This window comes from Mesocricetus auratus, unplaced genomic scaffold (genome assembly GCF_017639785.1).
Source record: "Mesocricetus auratus isolate SY011 unplaced genomic scaffold, BCM_Maur_2.0 Super-Scaffold_6730, whole genome shotgun sequence".
NCBI lineage: Eukaryota > Metazoa > Chordata > Mammalia > Rodentia > Cricetidae > Mesocricetus > Mesocricetus auratus.
In genome coordinates, this window is record NW_024429184.1 from 64,303,867 (window position 1) to 64,321,214 (window position 17,348).

General features: G+C 39.1%; 1 protein-coding gene across 4 annotated transcripts in view; it reads right to left on the minus strand.

Annotated features, from left to right (window-relative positions):
• CUNH8orf34 (chromosome unknown C8orf34 homolog) overlaps nucleotides 1-17,348 on the minus strand; it is a 383,946-nt gene that overhangs the window by 90,835 nt on the left and 275,763 nt on the right. For all 4 annotated transcript variants that reach the window (XM_040741439.1, XM_040741438.1, XM_005066755.4 and 1 more), the window contains one exon: nucleotides 2,874-2,959. In XM_040741439.1, coding sequence (XP_040597373.1) covers nucleotides 2,874-2,959 — 86 coding nt within the window. The remainder of the gene's footprint in view (nucleotides 1-2,873; nucleotides 2,960-17,348) is intronic.

Consider the following 17,348-nt stretch of genomic DNA (forward strand, 5'->3'; position numbering starts at 1 on the left):
TTAAGGCTCAGTCAGTAGTGCACTCAAACTTGCTCACAGTGGCGTCAGAGAACCAACAGTCATTTCCAGTTGATTGACAGCAACACCATGGCTGGGCTATATGACATCAAGGAAATCAATAGTTGTGCAAACGACTTTTTGCTGAACATTTATTTACCAGCACGTTGCTGCCTTTATCCACCCTGTGTGTGCAGATAAAATGCATTTGAGTCCCTACAGTGTAAACTGCACAGCTCCTTGATTTCATCATTCATGGACAGCCTACCAAGGCTTGTTCACAGTCCCTGGAGCATAATGCTGGTTTCTCTAACATAATTATCTAGATACACAGTTTCTGGGTTGTTCCTCCTGTAAATCTCAAGATTGTAAGATAATAGAAAACTTTTCTCAAATTGTTTAGATACTACCTCTTTTGTCAGATTTCTTAATACCCAAAATTGTTATGAAATACTTCATAACAGTCTTCATCTGATTTTTCCTCTTTTCTAAGGTAATTGATTATATATCATATACTTGATATTTGTGTTTCCTTTCCTTTGACATGTCTGTTTAATCTATTGATTATTTCTCAATGGATTTGTTGACCTTATTAAATTATAGGTGACCTTCATATTTGATTACTCATCTTTGGGCAATAAAAACTACATGGCAGATATATTTTCTCATTTTGTGTTTTTCCCCTTGGCATTTTTGATAAAAAATCCTTAATTTTCCCTTTAAAAACTGTTTTGTGCATATGGCTATGTGTGGAGTATACATGCAATTATATGAGCTATGTGGAGATTTATAAAGGCCAGGAGATAGCATCCTCTTCTATCATTTCCCATCTGATTTTCATTTAAGATAGGGTCTTTAAGATAGGGTCTCCCACTGACACTGGATTAGCTGGACTGACTGGCCAGTGAATCTCGGGGATATTTCTGTTGCTACTCCACCTGCACAGGTGTTTTTCAGGTGTGTGCTACCCTGCCCATCATGTTTATGTGGACAGGAAGCATCTGAACTCAGCTCTCATGCTTGTACAACAAACATTTTCCCTGCTAAGCAGACCCTTCTTCTCCACAGTTCTCAATTTTCTATAGTTGAAGTTTTTACTCTTTTCATCTCAATTTTTAATTCAAGTTAAATTAATTAAAGTGATAAATTGTAACATGAAAACTATACAGATTAGTGGGGTACCTCAGAATGTTTCATTTCACTAAGCATTTGTGAAACACTAGTATAAAATTAAAAGTATTTGTCTTTATTTAAAATATTCATTATTTCATTTGTGGTAAAAATCATTCAAAAACCCTTTTTCTAGCTTTTGGAACATATGGTAAATATTGTTTCATGGTATCTCTAATGGTTATGGACTTTTATGTCTGCTTTAACATGCTATCCATTCAAATATAAAGAAAATATTTCCTATTGTGATGTCTCAGATGATCTTGATTCCGGGTGTTGTGTTAAAATAGCAGTAGTACATCATAGATACCACTGAAGTAACATTACATTACATTTCATCTACCACTTGTTCTACTAGCATTTTGAAGTGTTCTAGCTTTAATTTCATAGGTTGAGTTATGGAGTTTGCATTGCATCCTATAGAAATGGGTATGAAATGCATACTATTAATTTTGAAACATAATAAAGTAAACATCAGTGGTGCTGTGTGTCATAGATTTTTGTCAGCTTGGCATAAAACCTAGACATAACTGGTTAGTTTTGGTTAACTTGCTGCAAACTAGAGTCACATAGGAAGAGGGAATCTCAACTGAGCAATAGTTTCCACCAGATTAGACTATAGAACATTTTCTTTGTTAGTGATTGATGTGGAAAACCCAGCTCACCACTAGGGGTGCTACCCCTAGGCATATGGTCATGGACAAGCTGAACAAGCTATGGAAAGTAAACATTCTTCTATGATCTCTGCCTCTCTGGATGATGGACAGTGATTTGGAAGTGTAAGCTGAAATACCACAAGGTTCACCCAAGGTAGCTTTGGTCAGTGACTTATGACAGCAGTATATATTAAATTGGGACATCTAGAAATTGTCTCCACTGGGTTGGCCTTTGTGCATGTCTGTGGAACAGTCTCTTAATGAAAACTTGATACATGGTGGCCCAGCCTACTGCAGATGATGCCATGCTGAGGCATGTGGGCCTGGGATGTATAAGAAATGTAGCTGTGCAAGCCATGTAGAGTAAGCAGTTAAGCAGCATCCCTTCCTCCCTGGTCTCTGCTTCAGTACTTGCCTCCAGGTTCATGCCTTGAGCTCCTGGCCTGGTTTTCCTAGATGATAAAAATTGAAATAAATGATCTCTTTCCCTTGTTGTCTTTGGTCATGGTGTTTTTTTTCATAGCAACAGAAAAACAAGCTAGAACACAGTACAATGAGGGAAAAGGAATCTGTTTTACTAGATGGAGAAGGAGGAGAAAGGTTCAGATGAAACCCTTTCAGGAGAAATGATGTCTGACTTAGAGAAGAAGCAAGTAGTAGTCACAGTCTCAACAAGTGGCTAAGAAAGTTTGTGTGATATCTTCAATAAGATGTTGCTGTTTTCCTCTAATAATCTGGTGGACCAATGGCATGAGAATGGGAGTCAGTGACACAATTTTCAAGGAACTCAAAATGTCCTTCCACTTTCTAAAGAGACAGCAGGGATAAATGGAGTAAACTGTTAGAATTAGGGGCATGGTTTTGAAAGCATATAACTGCCTCTTCAGAATCCACGCTTTCAGATTCCATTTCTCTTTCACTCTTTGCTGTCCAGATGGGCAGGATGTGCACTGTGACATGGGATATGGGCATTTGATTCAGGAAAGATACTTTTGTAAATCATTAAGAATTACTAAAACTTCAATAAATGTATTTGAATGGAACACTTACCCAGTGAATCTGGGATTCGCTCCTCTGGAGAATGAAAGATTTGCATTGTGTCTTCTGTCCTTTCCATCAGATTGTCTCCTTGAAGCCTAAATGATTAAACAACATCATTGGAAACTGCAACATGACTAGATCTTCTAGACTCTGAAATCAAACATGATTCTTCAAAGCAAGCATAAACTTTTACTAAATCCATCTCAATCCCAGATTGTCGCTTTTTGTAGCCTTAAATGAAAGGTCTTCTATCTGCTTGTGTATGTACAGTGTGATTACACTCAGCCAGTTGTTGTGAACCTTTGGGTTGTGACTGCTTTCACGGGGGTCACATATCCGATATTTATATTGTGATTAAAAACAGTAGCAAAATTTCAGTTATGAAGTACCAATGAAATAGTTCCACGGTTGGGGGTCACTGCGACTTGAAGAACTGTATTAAAGGTTTAGAGCATTAGGAAGGTAAAGAATCATTGTGCTAGACTTTAGGGTCTAGAGCTAATCTCCTTTACATATTAGCCTGAGCAGAAAAATATTTATAGCAGAAGTTTTTACTAAACCACAAAATCAGGTTAACAAGAATGGAAATAAATATGATGCCTTGGGTTCAGCTGACTTCAGGATCCTGGACTCATGGGAGAGTTTTTATGATTGCACAGAGGTTTTCCTCTCCCTGCCCACCCCACCCCACCCATTCTCCAAATCAACTAGTGTGAGTAGAAAGGCCAGGGGTTGGTCACATTTGTCAGGGGTAGGAAGGAGGATCCTATTGCACACAACAGCCCCATGGCTGGCAAGGGTACTAGGGACCTCTCGGTGGAGGAAGACAATGTAGGTCCTTTACAGACAAGTGTCTCTCAGCAGATGAATCCTCATGTCTACACAGAGATTTGATCCCTGGCAATATCAAACTTAACGCTATGTTTATGGAACAGTTGGAAAGTGTGTTCTCAGAACAAAATGGATATCAGCAATATGTCTCAGAATTTGCCCTAAATAAACACAGTTCTGTAAATGTTGAAGGAAACTATGAAACAGTCCTGAGACAAGAGGTTTCTAACAATGTCTTCCCATTTTTTGTTCACAATTGCTTTCCTGAGGAAATATTAACAAATGCATGGCATGTAGCATTAAGTTTTATTACAAAATAAAACTATAATTCATAACTATACTGGGCTTGAGTGTTAAAATTCTCAGTAATACCTTTTCTCTTTATACCATGGTGGAATCACACAACAACTTCTCTTTATCAATTGTAAAATTATGACTATTTGTAAATTAGGCTTATCTTTTTATAATATTAATTATTGTGCATTTTTCTATATGCTATATATTACATTGCTGTATATATTACAATTATGTCATAACATGTACTGCATATTGGCCAATTTATATATAATATCATGTTTATTATATTGTACAAGTTAACTGGAATGGACATCGGGTAAAAAGGTAGTTGTTGTCAAAACTGAATGCCTAGGTTTGATCCCTCAGACCAATATAGTAAAAGGAGAGAACTTACTTCTTGCAAGTTGTCCTCTGACCTCTACATGAGTGTCATGGCAAGTGAAAAGCCACACCCACAAATAAATAAATAATGATGTAAGAGAATTAAAAATTTGCCAAGGGGCATTTTAGCTATGTGGGCATTTTATACCTCAATAAGCTTTGCCTGAAAAACTTAGAGCTTTAAAGTAGTTAATGAGTTATACTTTCCCTCAAATCTTCCTCACTACTTTCCCCCTTTTCAATTCATGCAAACAAATTAGGAAAAATATTTTGATAACCCATAATATCCAATATTGGTTTTTGAGCTTTTTTCCCATAGATATTCCATCAAAATTATTAAGGATAAAGTGTAAAGGCATATTGCGTATTTAAACATGTAAATAATATTTGTAAGTAAAAATTCACAGGGGCCTAGAGAGACACTTCTCTGGTTAAGAATGCTTGCTGCTCTTGCAGAGGACCCAGGTTTGGGTTCTAGGAACACACATTGACAAACGCCTGTAACTGTATATCCAGGGAATCCTACACCCACTTCTGACCACTGAAAACAACCCCACATATGTGCACATACACACACATAAAAATAAATAAAAATTTCACCTTCAAACTAATCCCAACTGTTTTGACATACGTGTATAATTAACAGTAAGTTAAAATGTAAAAGGAAACTAAATTATCAACAAAGATTAAAAGAATTAAGACAAAATCTATGCCTCCTTTGTGTGTCAGCCCACTTGTGTGAGCCTGCAATCCCAGCACACTGGATGTGGAGGCAGAGGTTACCCAGTACAACCCAAGTCTGGTAAAAGCCTGAGAAACTGAAAAAAAATAAGATAAAATAAACGAATAAAAACCATTTGTTGTTGTTGATTTTGTTTTTTTATTCATCTGATGAATCAGTATAGACAGATGTTTACTTAACATTTATTAGTGTGATCAGTGATGAGCCTTATGTTGCAAGAATCAAAGGAAAATCTAATTGTCCTTGATTTCAGAGTCCTTGGTGCAACTGAATTGAACAGAAAAATCACCGTGAATAAGTCCAAGAAAATTGGGTGTCCTGGAAGCTGGCTCATCTTTGCCCAGATGCCTAAGAAGTTCACCATCACTTGGCACCTTTCCGTTAGGGAGTGATATGCTTCACTGCTCTGCCAAAATTCCCTGGGCTGAAATCCACACAGTCCTACTGTTGTTCGAGGTTGGTAGCTGCTGCATAAACAAGGCTTGTGTGGGCAAATCCGGGAAATACCGCCTTTAAAACGTTAAACTTTGGATTTTACTTTTTACCATAAGACTTTTCCAAGCCTTTCCTATTTGCTTTCTAAACCACTCTTTCATATTAAACGAACTTCTTTATATGTCTAGCCCCTGTGCAGGGTGCCTCCACTCTCCCTTGCCACACAGAAGCTCTTCTGCGGGCGAGTGAGAATGTGTTCAATGTTAGAGCATGTGGTTAGCATGAACATAAAGAGTAAAGTGTTATTCCTGCATTGGGAGTTGCCTGACCCCTCAACCTCAGGTCATGCAGGATTGTGTGGACAAACCTTTCTGCTCTTTGCAAATAAAGACTTGGCTCAAGGGTCTTCTGAAGTATTTGAGTGTTTACTGGGTATTTGAGTGTTTCTGAAGTATTTGAGTGGGTGAATACTCAATCATCTCATAGTCCCTTGACTATTTGCTTCTCCACCCCTAAACCAGTGACAGGATTCTCACTGTCACATGGTGTTAGGAATTTCTGAATCAGTGTTTCTCAGAAATACTTCTGTCCTTTATGATTTTTCATGATGCCATTCCTGTTAACACTTTTCCCCCTGGAATGATTTTAGTTGTATGTCCCTGTTCCCTCTTTTCCTTGGCAGGTATTCTTTCCTTTCTTCCCTCCTCAGTTAGAATTCATGTACCCTCAGATCCCTCTCATGCAGTTCTTCCATTGCTGCCACCAAGATTCCAGCCCCACACTAATCTGCCATACAGTGCTTGTGTGTACTGGAGAGGACAAAGCAATAGTTTCCAACTCTAAAGTTAGGCTTCTTGTTGTCTTTCTTCCATTTTTTCAAGGATTTTCCAAAAATAACACCTCCCCTGCATCACTCAGAAAAAAATGATTCCATCTGAAATAAAAAACCTTTCATTCTCCCTCACGCACAAGTTATCTTCATTATTTTTTTCCTAAATCACACAGGAGGAATTCCTGGATTGGGCTGGTGATGGGGAGTCATGTCTTATGTTTCTCTTGTTCTTCAGTTTGTTTTGTTCATTCCAATCTTGTCCTTATTATTCATTCTGTAAATTTCCACTGTCATTTCTCATAAAATATGAGCAAGCTTACTTCCCTTTCAAACAATCTCTCTCTCACACACACACACACACACACACACACACACACACACACTTGTCCTTATTATTCATTCTGTAAATTTCCACTGTCATTTCTCTCTCTCTCTCTCTCTCTCTCTCTCTCTCACACACACACACACACACACACACACATGCACGCATGCATGTACACACACACACTCTCTCTCACACACACACACACAAACATACACATTGTCTAACGAATGTTGCTGTTGTTTTTCTTATGTATTATAATTGGAGCCTAGCTCTTAAAAATATTCAATACCCTTACTTTTCACAGTTTCCATTCAACCTGCTTCAGTTTGGTCTGTGCCCTAACCACCATTGGATAGTTGCTCACACTAGAACTTCTTCACCAGCTATAGACAATGGAATATGTCAGCAGAAGCAGCCTTAGTATCAGCATTTTCAGTGGTTCCATAAACAAGTTTTAGGAGATTTCCAACAAATTACAATGAAGAAAATGAAGAGTTTTAAGGGTTTGTGACCTCTTTCCCTGGATAGAGAAATACTATCATTTTAGCTGGTTTCTCAAAATAATCTTTGACTCAAATGGATTTAAGAGCTCCCGTTTGTATTGGATTCTAGTCTCCTGAAAGATGAGTGACAGTTACCTCAGCAAGTTATGTGAGTCCCTCACTTGGACAAACCCTACTTATGTCTGCAAATCCATCTTTCTAGTTATTCTTCTGAGGGTTTTATAATCTATAAACCCCAAACTCGTTTCACTTTTCTGTGAGCCCTCAGTCACTGTGTTGTTCTCTCTGGCAGCATCCCCCCACACCCGCCTTGCCATGTCACTTATTTCCTTTCGTTCCATTTCTCCCCTTTTCAAAGCCTTTCTTCTGGAAGTCTCAGCATCTGTGCGAACCCTTACCACAGCTCTACTTCATTGTGTCTCAGCTCTTTATTTATATGTCTGTGTTTGTTAGTTCTGGAAAATATTTTGTCCCTAAAACCTACCTTAACTAAGTTTGGTACATTAAAGGCTCTAAGGGGATTTCTAAGATATTTGTCAGTGATTATTTCTTTTTGGAAGTAAAGAAATATATAATTCCAGTGACAGATAAGAATTCTCTACAGACTACTTATTCATAATGATATGTCTTTGAGAAATCCTATCATCTTGCCTGTATCTTGGGTCAAGCAGTTCTTTGCCTGGCCCACCTAGATGCACAGATGAGACAGAGGCTACTGTGTAAGGGCTTATGTACTCCAGGAACCAGAAAGAAGGACATGGGTACGTAACATAGGAACAAAGCCGTGTGATAGTAGACTCATCCTATATGGAGTTCTGAGGGATCCAATGAGATGTGACTACTTTAAGATGAAAGGGCAAAGTGTTGGTTCACAGACCAATCAGTGGTGACACTTGGGCACTGGGTTTTCTTAAGCCATGATTTGCAATTACTCAATTACTGTTTGTTATCCCTGAATAGGAAATATGTTGTAACAGGACCAAGTTAAGTGAGATGATAAACTTCGCCCTATACAAATACAGCTACTTCCCTTTAAAAAACCTCAAGAAGAGGTAAGGCAAAGACTGTGACAATGAGGCTAACAATGGTTATAAATATATTTGTTTAAAACAGATTAATGAACCAATGAGATACAGCTAGGTACAAGAAGTTATGATATACGTACTTAAAAAAGAAGTATCCTAAATTTTGTGGGATAGTTACTGACACAGTCTTAACAATGAACAAGGCAATGATGGATGTATCACAGGAATTATTGTGCCTGTCACAGAACCTCAGATATATGCATGGTTAACAAACACGTTTTACATATATATAGTGAAAAATTACATATATCTTGCAAAATATAGACACAAGGAAGAGGGATTTGTCAAGAAAAGGTCATAACTCATTCAGGAAATTGGTTATGATAGTGTGGATTATGTATTGGCTGGATTTCACTATTTCACTATTGAAAACAGAGAAGGAATATCCAAGTTCTCAACCAAAAGAATCAATAACAGAACAGGACTAACTGTCCTGAGCAGGGAGTTTTAGGAGTGTAAACAGTGAGGGACTAGGAAAGGTAATTTGTATCATTTAGTTTGTTCCTTTTTAAAAGCCCAAAAGATTCAATAAAGTATTATATTTTTAAATGTTTTTCTTAAATTTTTTCTGTTGTCCAGGAATGCAGTTGAGCTATAGAGTGCTTGTCAAGCATGCACAGTGCCTTGTGTTTGAAACCTAGCAAAGGACAAACAAAGTCCCTGGCATTGTTGATCGAGTTAAACAATGGCATGGGCAATGGAACATTCAAACAGGCAAGTACTGTTCTTAATGTTATACTAGAAGACCTATCAGGTTTGTACAGATAATCACCTTTCTCCACTCAATCCTTAATTTGTCTGAGTACTTTCTAGAAGAAAGCAGTATTTATCTTAAGAGTAAATATTCATTGACTACGTCTTTGGCACTGACTAGTTAAGCTTCTAATGCATGCAGAAAATCATAACAATACACCAAGGAAGCTTTAATACAGAGAGACTAAGGGTAAAATGATAGACAGAAATCAGGATGGGGTGAAAGGAAAGATAACAGAGAGCATAAGAATACGAAACCATCTGATAGCTTCAGTGAGAGCAAGGATGGCAGACCGGGATTGAATCCAAACCAAATAAGAGTTGGACTCAATGTAGAGGAAAGCTCCAACAGTCTGATAGGCTTAATGTGATAAAGTCATAACAACAACAACAACAACAAAATGTGACACTCAACACTGGACTGCTGAAATACATGAGATTATCAGGAAATCTTGAACAATAATTCAGAAACAGAAGAGCAAAGTGTGGCTGAGGGGTTCTGTGGATATTTGGTAGCACAGAAGTTGCAAACAGAAAAAAGCAACTGGATTTCCCATCCTTGTGGAGGTTAGATTAGAATAACCAGAAATGAAGAACATATAAGGAAGAAATCTGGTTCATATAAAAGAAAAGAAAAGTTAAGCCAGTATGGTGGAGGAGTATACAACTTCATACAAAGTGAACAGAGAGGGCTGATCTCAAACATGTTTGAACTTAAACATGAACTAACAGAAGGTTCTAGACCTCTGGAACAATGGTGCTAAAGTATGAAGAAATTGCCCATTCAAGTATCTTCAAGCCAATGACTTTAGTCAGATGGAGAACAGTGTGAAAAGGATGGTGTGTTGTTACAGAGAGAGAGAGAGAGAGAGAGAGAGAGAGAGAGAGAGAGAGAGAGAGAGAGAGAGAGAGAGGGAGGGAGTGAGGGAGAGAGAGAGAGGGAGACAGAGGGAGAGAGGGAGAGGGAGAGAGAGAGAGAGAGAGAGAGAGAGAGAGAGAGAGAGAGAGAGAGAGAGAGAGAGAGAGATCTGATTGGACAAGCTACAACTTCATGTGCTAAAGATATTTGATAGTGAAACAACAAATTCCAGAGAGCTTTGGAGTAGGGTGACATTATTAGATATGTACACTTCCAGGGGTTGTTTTGCTGTGATGCTGCAAGATAAACACAAAAGTTAGAAAACTTTGAGGATGGTATACCTGTCTCCAGAGTGACTGTAGCAATGATGAGATGGACTGATTCTAGATACAACTTAGAGTTGTGATGGTATGTCTGATAAATGGTATGTCTATGTGGAGTTTTAAAGAAAGGAGGGACCTGCTATCAGTTGGGGTGAGGGCTGAGTAATTGAACTAATAATCTGTCCATTGTCTGAGATACTAAAATTAAGAGAATTCTGGTGGAGATTATCAGAAGTTAGTTTGGGACATGACAATATTAATATACATTTTAGATCTGCAGGTAGAAGTATAGAGAGACAATTAGACCCATAGGAAGATGTTGAACAATGTTTGAAGCTGTGGGGAGGGGTTCTTCTGAGTGGCAAAATCTTATCCCCCTAAAGATCAGGATGTGAAAAACTATTTAACGCAGTTACTTTGAATAGTATGCTTTTTATCTTCCATTGAAAACTAATGGCATCACTGATAAATAGCAATTTAATCAGGAGAATCAAATTAGCAGTTTGAGTTTTAAAAAACCATTTTGAATCACATTTTTTGAAGGGGTCAGAAACCTCTTCTCTACCTCAAAAAGGCTGATCTAGATTTTCAAAGCCACTTTCATGACAGCGATCATTGGGTTACTTTTATTCTTTTTCTGAATGTTAACTGTGAGATGCCAGTATATTTTTCCGGGTTTTGTTTTTGAAGGAAATCTTAAGAACTTACTGCCATTCTTTCACTTTTGGTGCCTTAAGATAAATCAACACTGCCATCAACAGCAAAACAAAAACAAAGTCCCACTGAAATCCTTTAAGGGATCGATTCTGTTTTCCATCCCAAACCTGCAATCTGACATGATCTGTGTATATTCACATTTACCCATTGGCATCACAGGTTTCCTAAAGTTAGAGCCCAGACCTATGTTCTCCACACAGCATCCAAGATTTACAAAAGAGCGTATATTTGTCGCTCTCAGAGTAACTAGCAGATTTATCCAGCATTTTGATGGTCTCTTTCTTACCCTACAGAAAAAAAATCTCACCGCTGTCCTAGGAAGTTCAACACACCCTAGTTCTTCAGAAATGACTCAGATATCCCTTTCCCCACTCATTTTCCAAACCTGCTTCTCCATTTTGCAGTTTTTCTTTGTCTACTCCAGTCCTACCTATTTGCTAGCCATCTGTTTGCACTGGTTTGACCTTTGGCAAAATCCCTCAGATCCTCTTAATAGCTGCTTCTCCATTTTGCAGTTTTTCTTTGTCTACTCCAGTCCTACCTATTTGCTAGCCATCTGTTTGCACTGGTTTGACCTTTGGCAAAATCCCTCAGATCCTCTTAATAGCATTCCTCTTCCCTATACATGGCTCTGCCTCAGCATCTCCATCATGAAGAAATAAACCCCAACAGTGCTTTCTTTCCCTTTCCTACTCTAGGGCTTCAAAATCTCCTTCCAAGAATTCATCTGTGGATGCTTAGGGCCTCATTCTTACTATTGATAGTACAAGCAGACAGTAATAGCTTCTAGACAAAGTTCCTTCCCTAGGAGGACAGCAAGCAAAGTAATAGTTCCATTTACCCTAGAGATTTTTTTAAGTTCTGCTTCTGAAATCCCCAAGAAGCTCTGAGCATTAACCTCTAAAACGTAATGATTGATGATGATGTCCAGATAAAAACCATATCCCTTCCTCTTGTTTCCCTCTTAGCGTCCTATCTCTTGGAAGTGAGATACGAGCCTGTAAACTCCTTGTAACTATCCAGTTAAATTTATGGTTCCCACAGATATGTAGGATGGCAGGCATGGAGTTGTCATGGTTGCCTCTTATCTGCACTGCTAATTATTTTTTTGGCAGAAGTTTAAGAATTTTAAAACCAAATCTGAGAGAAATGAACATGGAGAATAGATGTTTTGTTTCTGGCCTCATCTGCTTTTCCTCAGATTAAGCATAAATCTGTCAACACAAAATGAGACTCACAAGATGACGCATGGATCAGGGTTGACATTGACCATACCTAGGAAATGCTACACTAGATTTTCAAGGCAGATAGAGCCAGAATGTGGGACACTAATTGACACACCATAGCCATGTGTACCAGGAATAATAGCTCTGGGGATATTCCGAACTTCCTGAAAACCCAAATAACCATGAGAAAGGATAATTTAAAAAAACGTTCTGGTGCTCTGTAGCTAGAGGAACCCAAGGAGAAAACAGCCAATCAAAGAGAACCACAGACAGCATGGATGCTGGAATTGGCAAACATTCTTCAAAAGTTTCTCCCATCTTCATTTTTAACCTTGATTTCATATCATAAAAGGATCCTTGGAAGTGTGAATGTTCTTTTAATCTCCATCATTCCCAAGGCAGAAGTACAAAGTTACAGTACTTATTTGAAACTGTGAGCCAGTTGTTCTCAAATTCAATGTCCTTGGAATCTCCTGGGAAATTGGTGGATTCCACTCACTGAACCACTGATGCCAGTGTCCAGGTGGTGCAGGTACCAGAGAGCAGGGTCACCCGATGGCAGTACAACGAAAGGGACAGAGCTTCCTACCCACCCTGCCATGACACTAGTGCTGCATCATTGTAGGGAAAGCACTGCCATGGATATCGATGTGCTTCTTCTGTAAGTAGCTAGGCATTCATGTCTAGCTGAATGCTATGTTTTTCCCTAATATCGTCTCATTCAACCTCACAGCCTGACTAGACTTGAGCTCAGCATGCTATGAACTTACCCTATTTACAGACATGCTTGGTCAGCAGACATCAAGTTCAGAGGTAGCTGTGAAAAATGGTTGTACCATGCTGATGTTTAACACATTGAAAAGTGAGCTTGTGTGTGGATCCAAAACAATTTTTTGAAAAGAAATTCTATCCTTCTCCCATTGATTCCTTTAATCAGAACCTCTCATTAATGGTGATAAAGGGCAGGACTGCCTCATGTGTGAATATGGTACAAGACCACCCTCTGAGTATCTCTTGGAAGCATCACCTACAAGTCAGTTTCTTTTGTTTGAAACCAACTTCCTTTCTTCTCCTTCTTATATATTCTCCCCTTTTCCCTCTTATTTTTGAGTTAAAAATCAAACTCTACACTCCTGTACTTCCCTGCCCTGTGATACAAGAAGAGTTAATATGTTTCTTATGTTCCTTCCTTCATCTTTTATCACTTCAAAGAACTCAGGGTAATTAAAATCCAAACTCCTAGCTCAATAATAGGACATGCTGAAAGTTCTAAGTTACTGGTGGCATCATTTTGTCCCCAAGAAGGATGGGTCTTTGTGGGATTTTCTGCAACCACAGATACCAATTGAGAGAGTGTCCCAAGGATCTCACACTATCACAAACTTCATTAAATATTAAGAAATTGCTGCTAAATATGAAACCATGAAGAAGAGTCAGGGGCATTCTCTGGAATCCATCTTTAGAAAACTGTACTGTGGTGGAACTACACAAAAGCGTTGTTGGCATTTGAATCTTGAATGTCCCTTAAAGGCTTACATATTAAGGCTTGGAAAATTCCCTTTGGAGCTACTGAGAGAGTGGTGGGACCTTCAGAAAGGAGTTGCAGGAAGTCAGGCTGTTGGTTGTGTGCTCTTGGAGAGGTTTCAAGGTACACAGTCTTCTTCTCCTAATTGTTTCTAGGCTGCCATGATGTGATCAGATCTTTGCCACAGTCTCCCAGGATGAGATGTTGAGCTCCTGCAGACCCAAGGAGATGGGTAGGCAATCTTGGATTGAAACTTATGAAACTGTCACCAAAATAAACATTTTCTCCACTTAGGTTGTTTTTCTTGGAAAAATTTTTACAGCAATGGAGAACTAAAAAAAAATTCAAAACCTCCAACCACGTTTCATCAAACTGAGAAAGATGGGGAACTAAAGACCAAAAACAACTGAGAGGATTCTTTTAGGTACCAGAAATAGCCAGGTTGCAAAGTTTTGGCCTAAGGATGTGTAACTAATGTGCAACTACATCAAAAAGAAAGGCTGTCCCAGTGGGAAGCTCATGCTCTGGCCTCAAAAGACTTAGGGTGACATTGTGTAATCAGCATATTGCTACACTGCAGGAAACTCTCCTGAAGGTGAGGATAGTCTATATGCTGGGAACCACTTGCATTGCCACTGTCAAATAACTAGCTCCCATGAAACCCAGTAAAAAGTAGAGATGTTCTCCCCAAGCTTAGCCAATTGAAAGATTTTTTTGGATACTGACAAGTTCAGACTTCTAGATCCTCCAACTGTCTTTCCTGAGCCCAGGCAAAGAGGAAGAAGCAAAGTGGAGAACTCATTTATATGCGAAATATATAATTAGAAGGCAAGTACCCAGCTCTGAAATCATCTCAATAAGAGAAATAAGCCAAAAGAATCCCATTTTTTTTCCTGAGATTATAAGGCATATGTTATGATTCTAGGAAGAGAAGAAGATATATACAAGGTCACGTACAGTAGTGATCTGGCCATAATCAACCAGTGGAAAACAGGGGTGGGGGATTGGGGGTAGGGGAAGGATCATCAGGTCCAATAACTCCACACTTTACAAAAGAAGCAAGAGATACTCTTTCTGAGAATTCAATGAACATGAACTTACCTATGTTAGCAGTTTTTAACTAGGCATAGAAATAGGATATATACAACTATAGACATTAATAATACAGCATTGTGCATTTCAAAGTGGAAGGACATTCGCACCATTTAAACCTGATAAATATATGGAGTAAGGAAGCCTGCCCTCACCAGGTAGTGGTGGCACATGTCTTTAATCCCAGCACTGGGGAGGCAGAGGCAAGCAGATCTCTGTGAGTTCGAGGCCAGCCTGGTCTACAGAGCTAGTTCTAGGCAAGGCTCCAAAGCAATACAGAGAAACCCTTTCTCAAAAAACCAAAAAAAAAAAAGAAGAAGAAGAAGAAGAAGCCTCCCCTCCCCTCCACCCATCAACTCCTGGTCCTGGTGCAGGTGGAAGAGATGGCCCCATGGTCATAAAGTGGGAGAACCATTCCTGACTCCCACCAGCTGCAACATTTGGTAGAGCAGGCCATGCACCCTGCCAGGGCAGTACAACAGAGGCAACCCTGTTAATGCCAACCCTGAAATCCTGAGCATGGAACAGCGGTCCCTGTTATCCTCTGCCTTGTGGTGGCAGAAGCAGAGGAGAAGTGCCCTCAATGCAGGAAGCTTGTGAGAGAGCTGGCCCTGTGGTCAGAAAAATGGTAGAGCCATCCCTGACAGCCACCAGCTGCAGTACATGTGAGTTCAAGCCCTGCATCTCTTCAGGGCAGCACAGTAGAAGCCAACACAGTTACTGCAGTTGTAGGTGAGCCAGCCCCAGAATTATAACCATGAGGGAGCTATCCCCACTCCCCATCTGGTGGACCAACCCAGGCCCAGATCCAGGGTTTGACATGGTCTGTCCCAACATCCACCCAGTTTATGATCTACTGGAGTACATGACCAGCAGACCCAAGGCTGCAGGATCTCCACAACACAGGGCACCTGGATGGTGTCTAGGAAGAACCCTAATAGGGGCCCAGCATCAAACGTCCAATGGAGACCAGAGACTTTTGAACCAGACCAATGACTGCAAAGAATACTTTCAAATAGAGATGCATGGACAAAGGAGTATAAATGGTATTACTTGCTGGGTTGCACTGCAGCTTCCATGACAAGATTTTTAATTCCTTCCCTTTTATTTTTTTCATTTTATTTTCTTCATTTTTTCACTTGCACTTTCTTTTATTCACCTAGGGGGAGTACAAAGGCAAAGGGAGGATACAAAGGTATGGGGAATGAATTGTACCAAGATACATTGTGAAAGACGCATAGAATACATAAATTTTATTTAAGAAAAACAAGAAAATGATAAATTTCACATTTCTGCTGTAGCCTTTGCAAAGCGGACTCATGAGCCAAATACCCAGAAGTTAAGACTTTTTTTTGGTACCCAGGAGGTTGCAGCTGGCTGCTCCATGTCTGTTGTCATGCCCCAAAAGTAATATTTTGAGTTATACTGTAAATGTAAATGTAAACACTATGGATATTATTTGGATTAACATGAGAAAAAGGAGAGAGAAAAGTTGGGAGGTCCATGCAACACTCAAAGAAAAAGACTAAAAATTAAAATGTATAAAGTCAGGCAGTGGTGGTGTATGCCTTTAATCCAAGTATTCTGGAGGCAGAAGTAGGTGGATTTCTGAGTTTGAGGACATCCTGGTCTACAGAGCAAGTTCAAGGAAAGCCAGGGCTATATGGAGAGACCCTGTCCTCCAAAAATGTATGAAAACAAAAACACCAAAGAGAATGATGGAAAGATGTAAAGACTCCATGGAAATCAGTATTTATCTATCTGTCTATCTATCTATCTATCTATCTGCTGAATAGAGAGGAAGAGTCTAGTGCAAAAATACTTTTCAACATATGACACATAAACAAAAAGATAAGGTGGGAAATGGAGAAATCCATCTACCCAAAGGCCATGGTCAAGGAGAAATTGAAGTATTGAAAGTTACTTGAACAGGAAAAAGAGAAATGAAGGAATGGAAGAGGATGGTGACCAAAGTATGCTTCTGTGGTGATGATTTTTAAATCTGGAAGGTTCTTTAGGCCAGTGTGCCTGTTTTTCAAAAAAGGCACATGTCACACATCCTGTGTTTAAAGTTACTTTTGCCTGCCCATTCTTGGTGTGAAAAAGAGTTAATCATCCCCATTATATATAATTCTGAGTGCAATCATCAAAGATAGTTATTGACGTAGATGTGAGTGAGCTGGGCTTTATGACACTGAAAGAGATTCAGCTGGGGAAAGTATACCCAAGTTACCACATCCTGAAAATAAGGGATGCATAAAAGAGGTCTTGGTGGTTTGACAGTGACTTCATACAAATTGCTCCAATCACTACTGAAGATCATACACCCTCAGAAAAGCACCATGGCTGTGATCTTACAGAATAATAACTACCAAGCAGCATTACCCATGTGCAATCATTGAAAGAAGTACTTATTAAATTGTAAACAAAAAAGAAAGACTGCCCAAGGGCTTACATGTTAATAAAGCTCAGTAACTGCAAAAAAATTGAAAATCTATGGTCACTTCAATTCAAAATCACAACTGTTCATGTAAATGAGAACATCACATCATACCCTA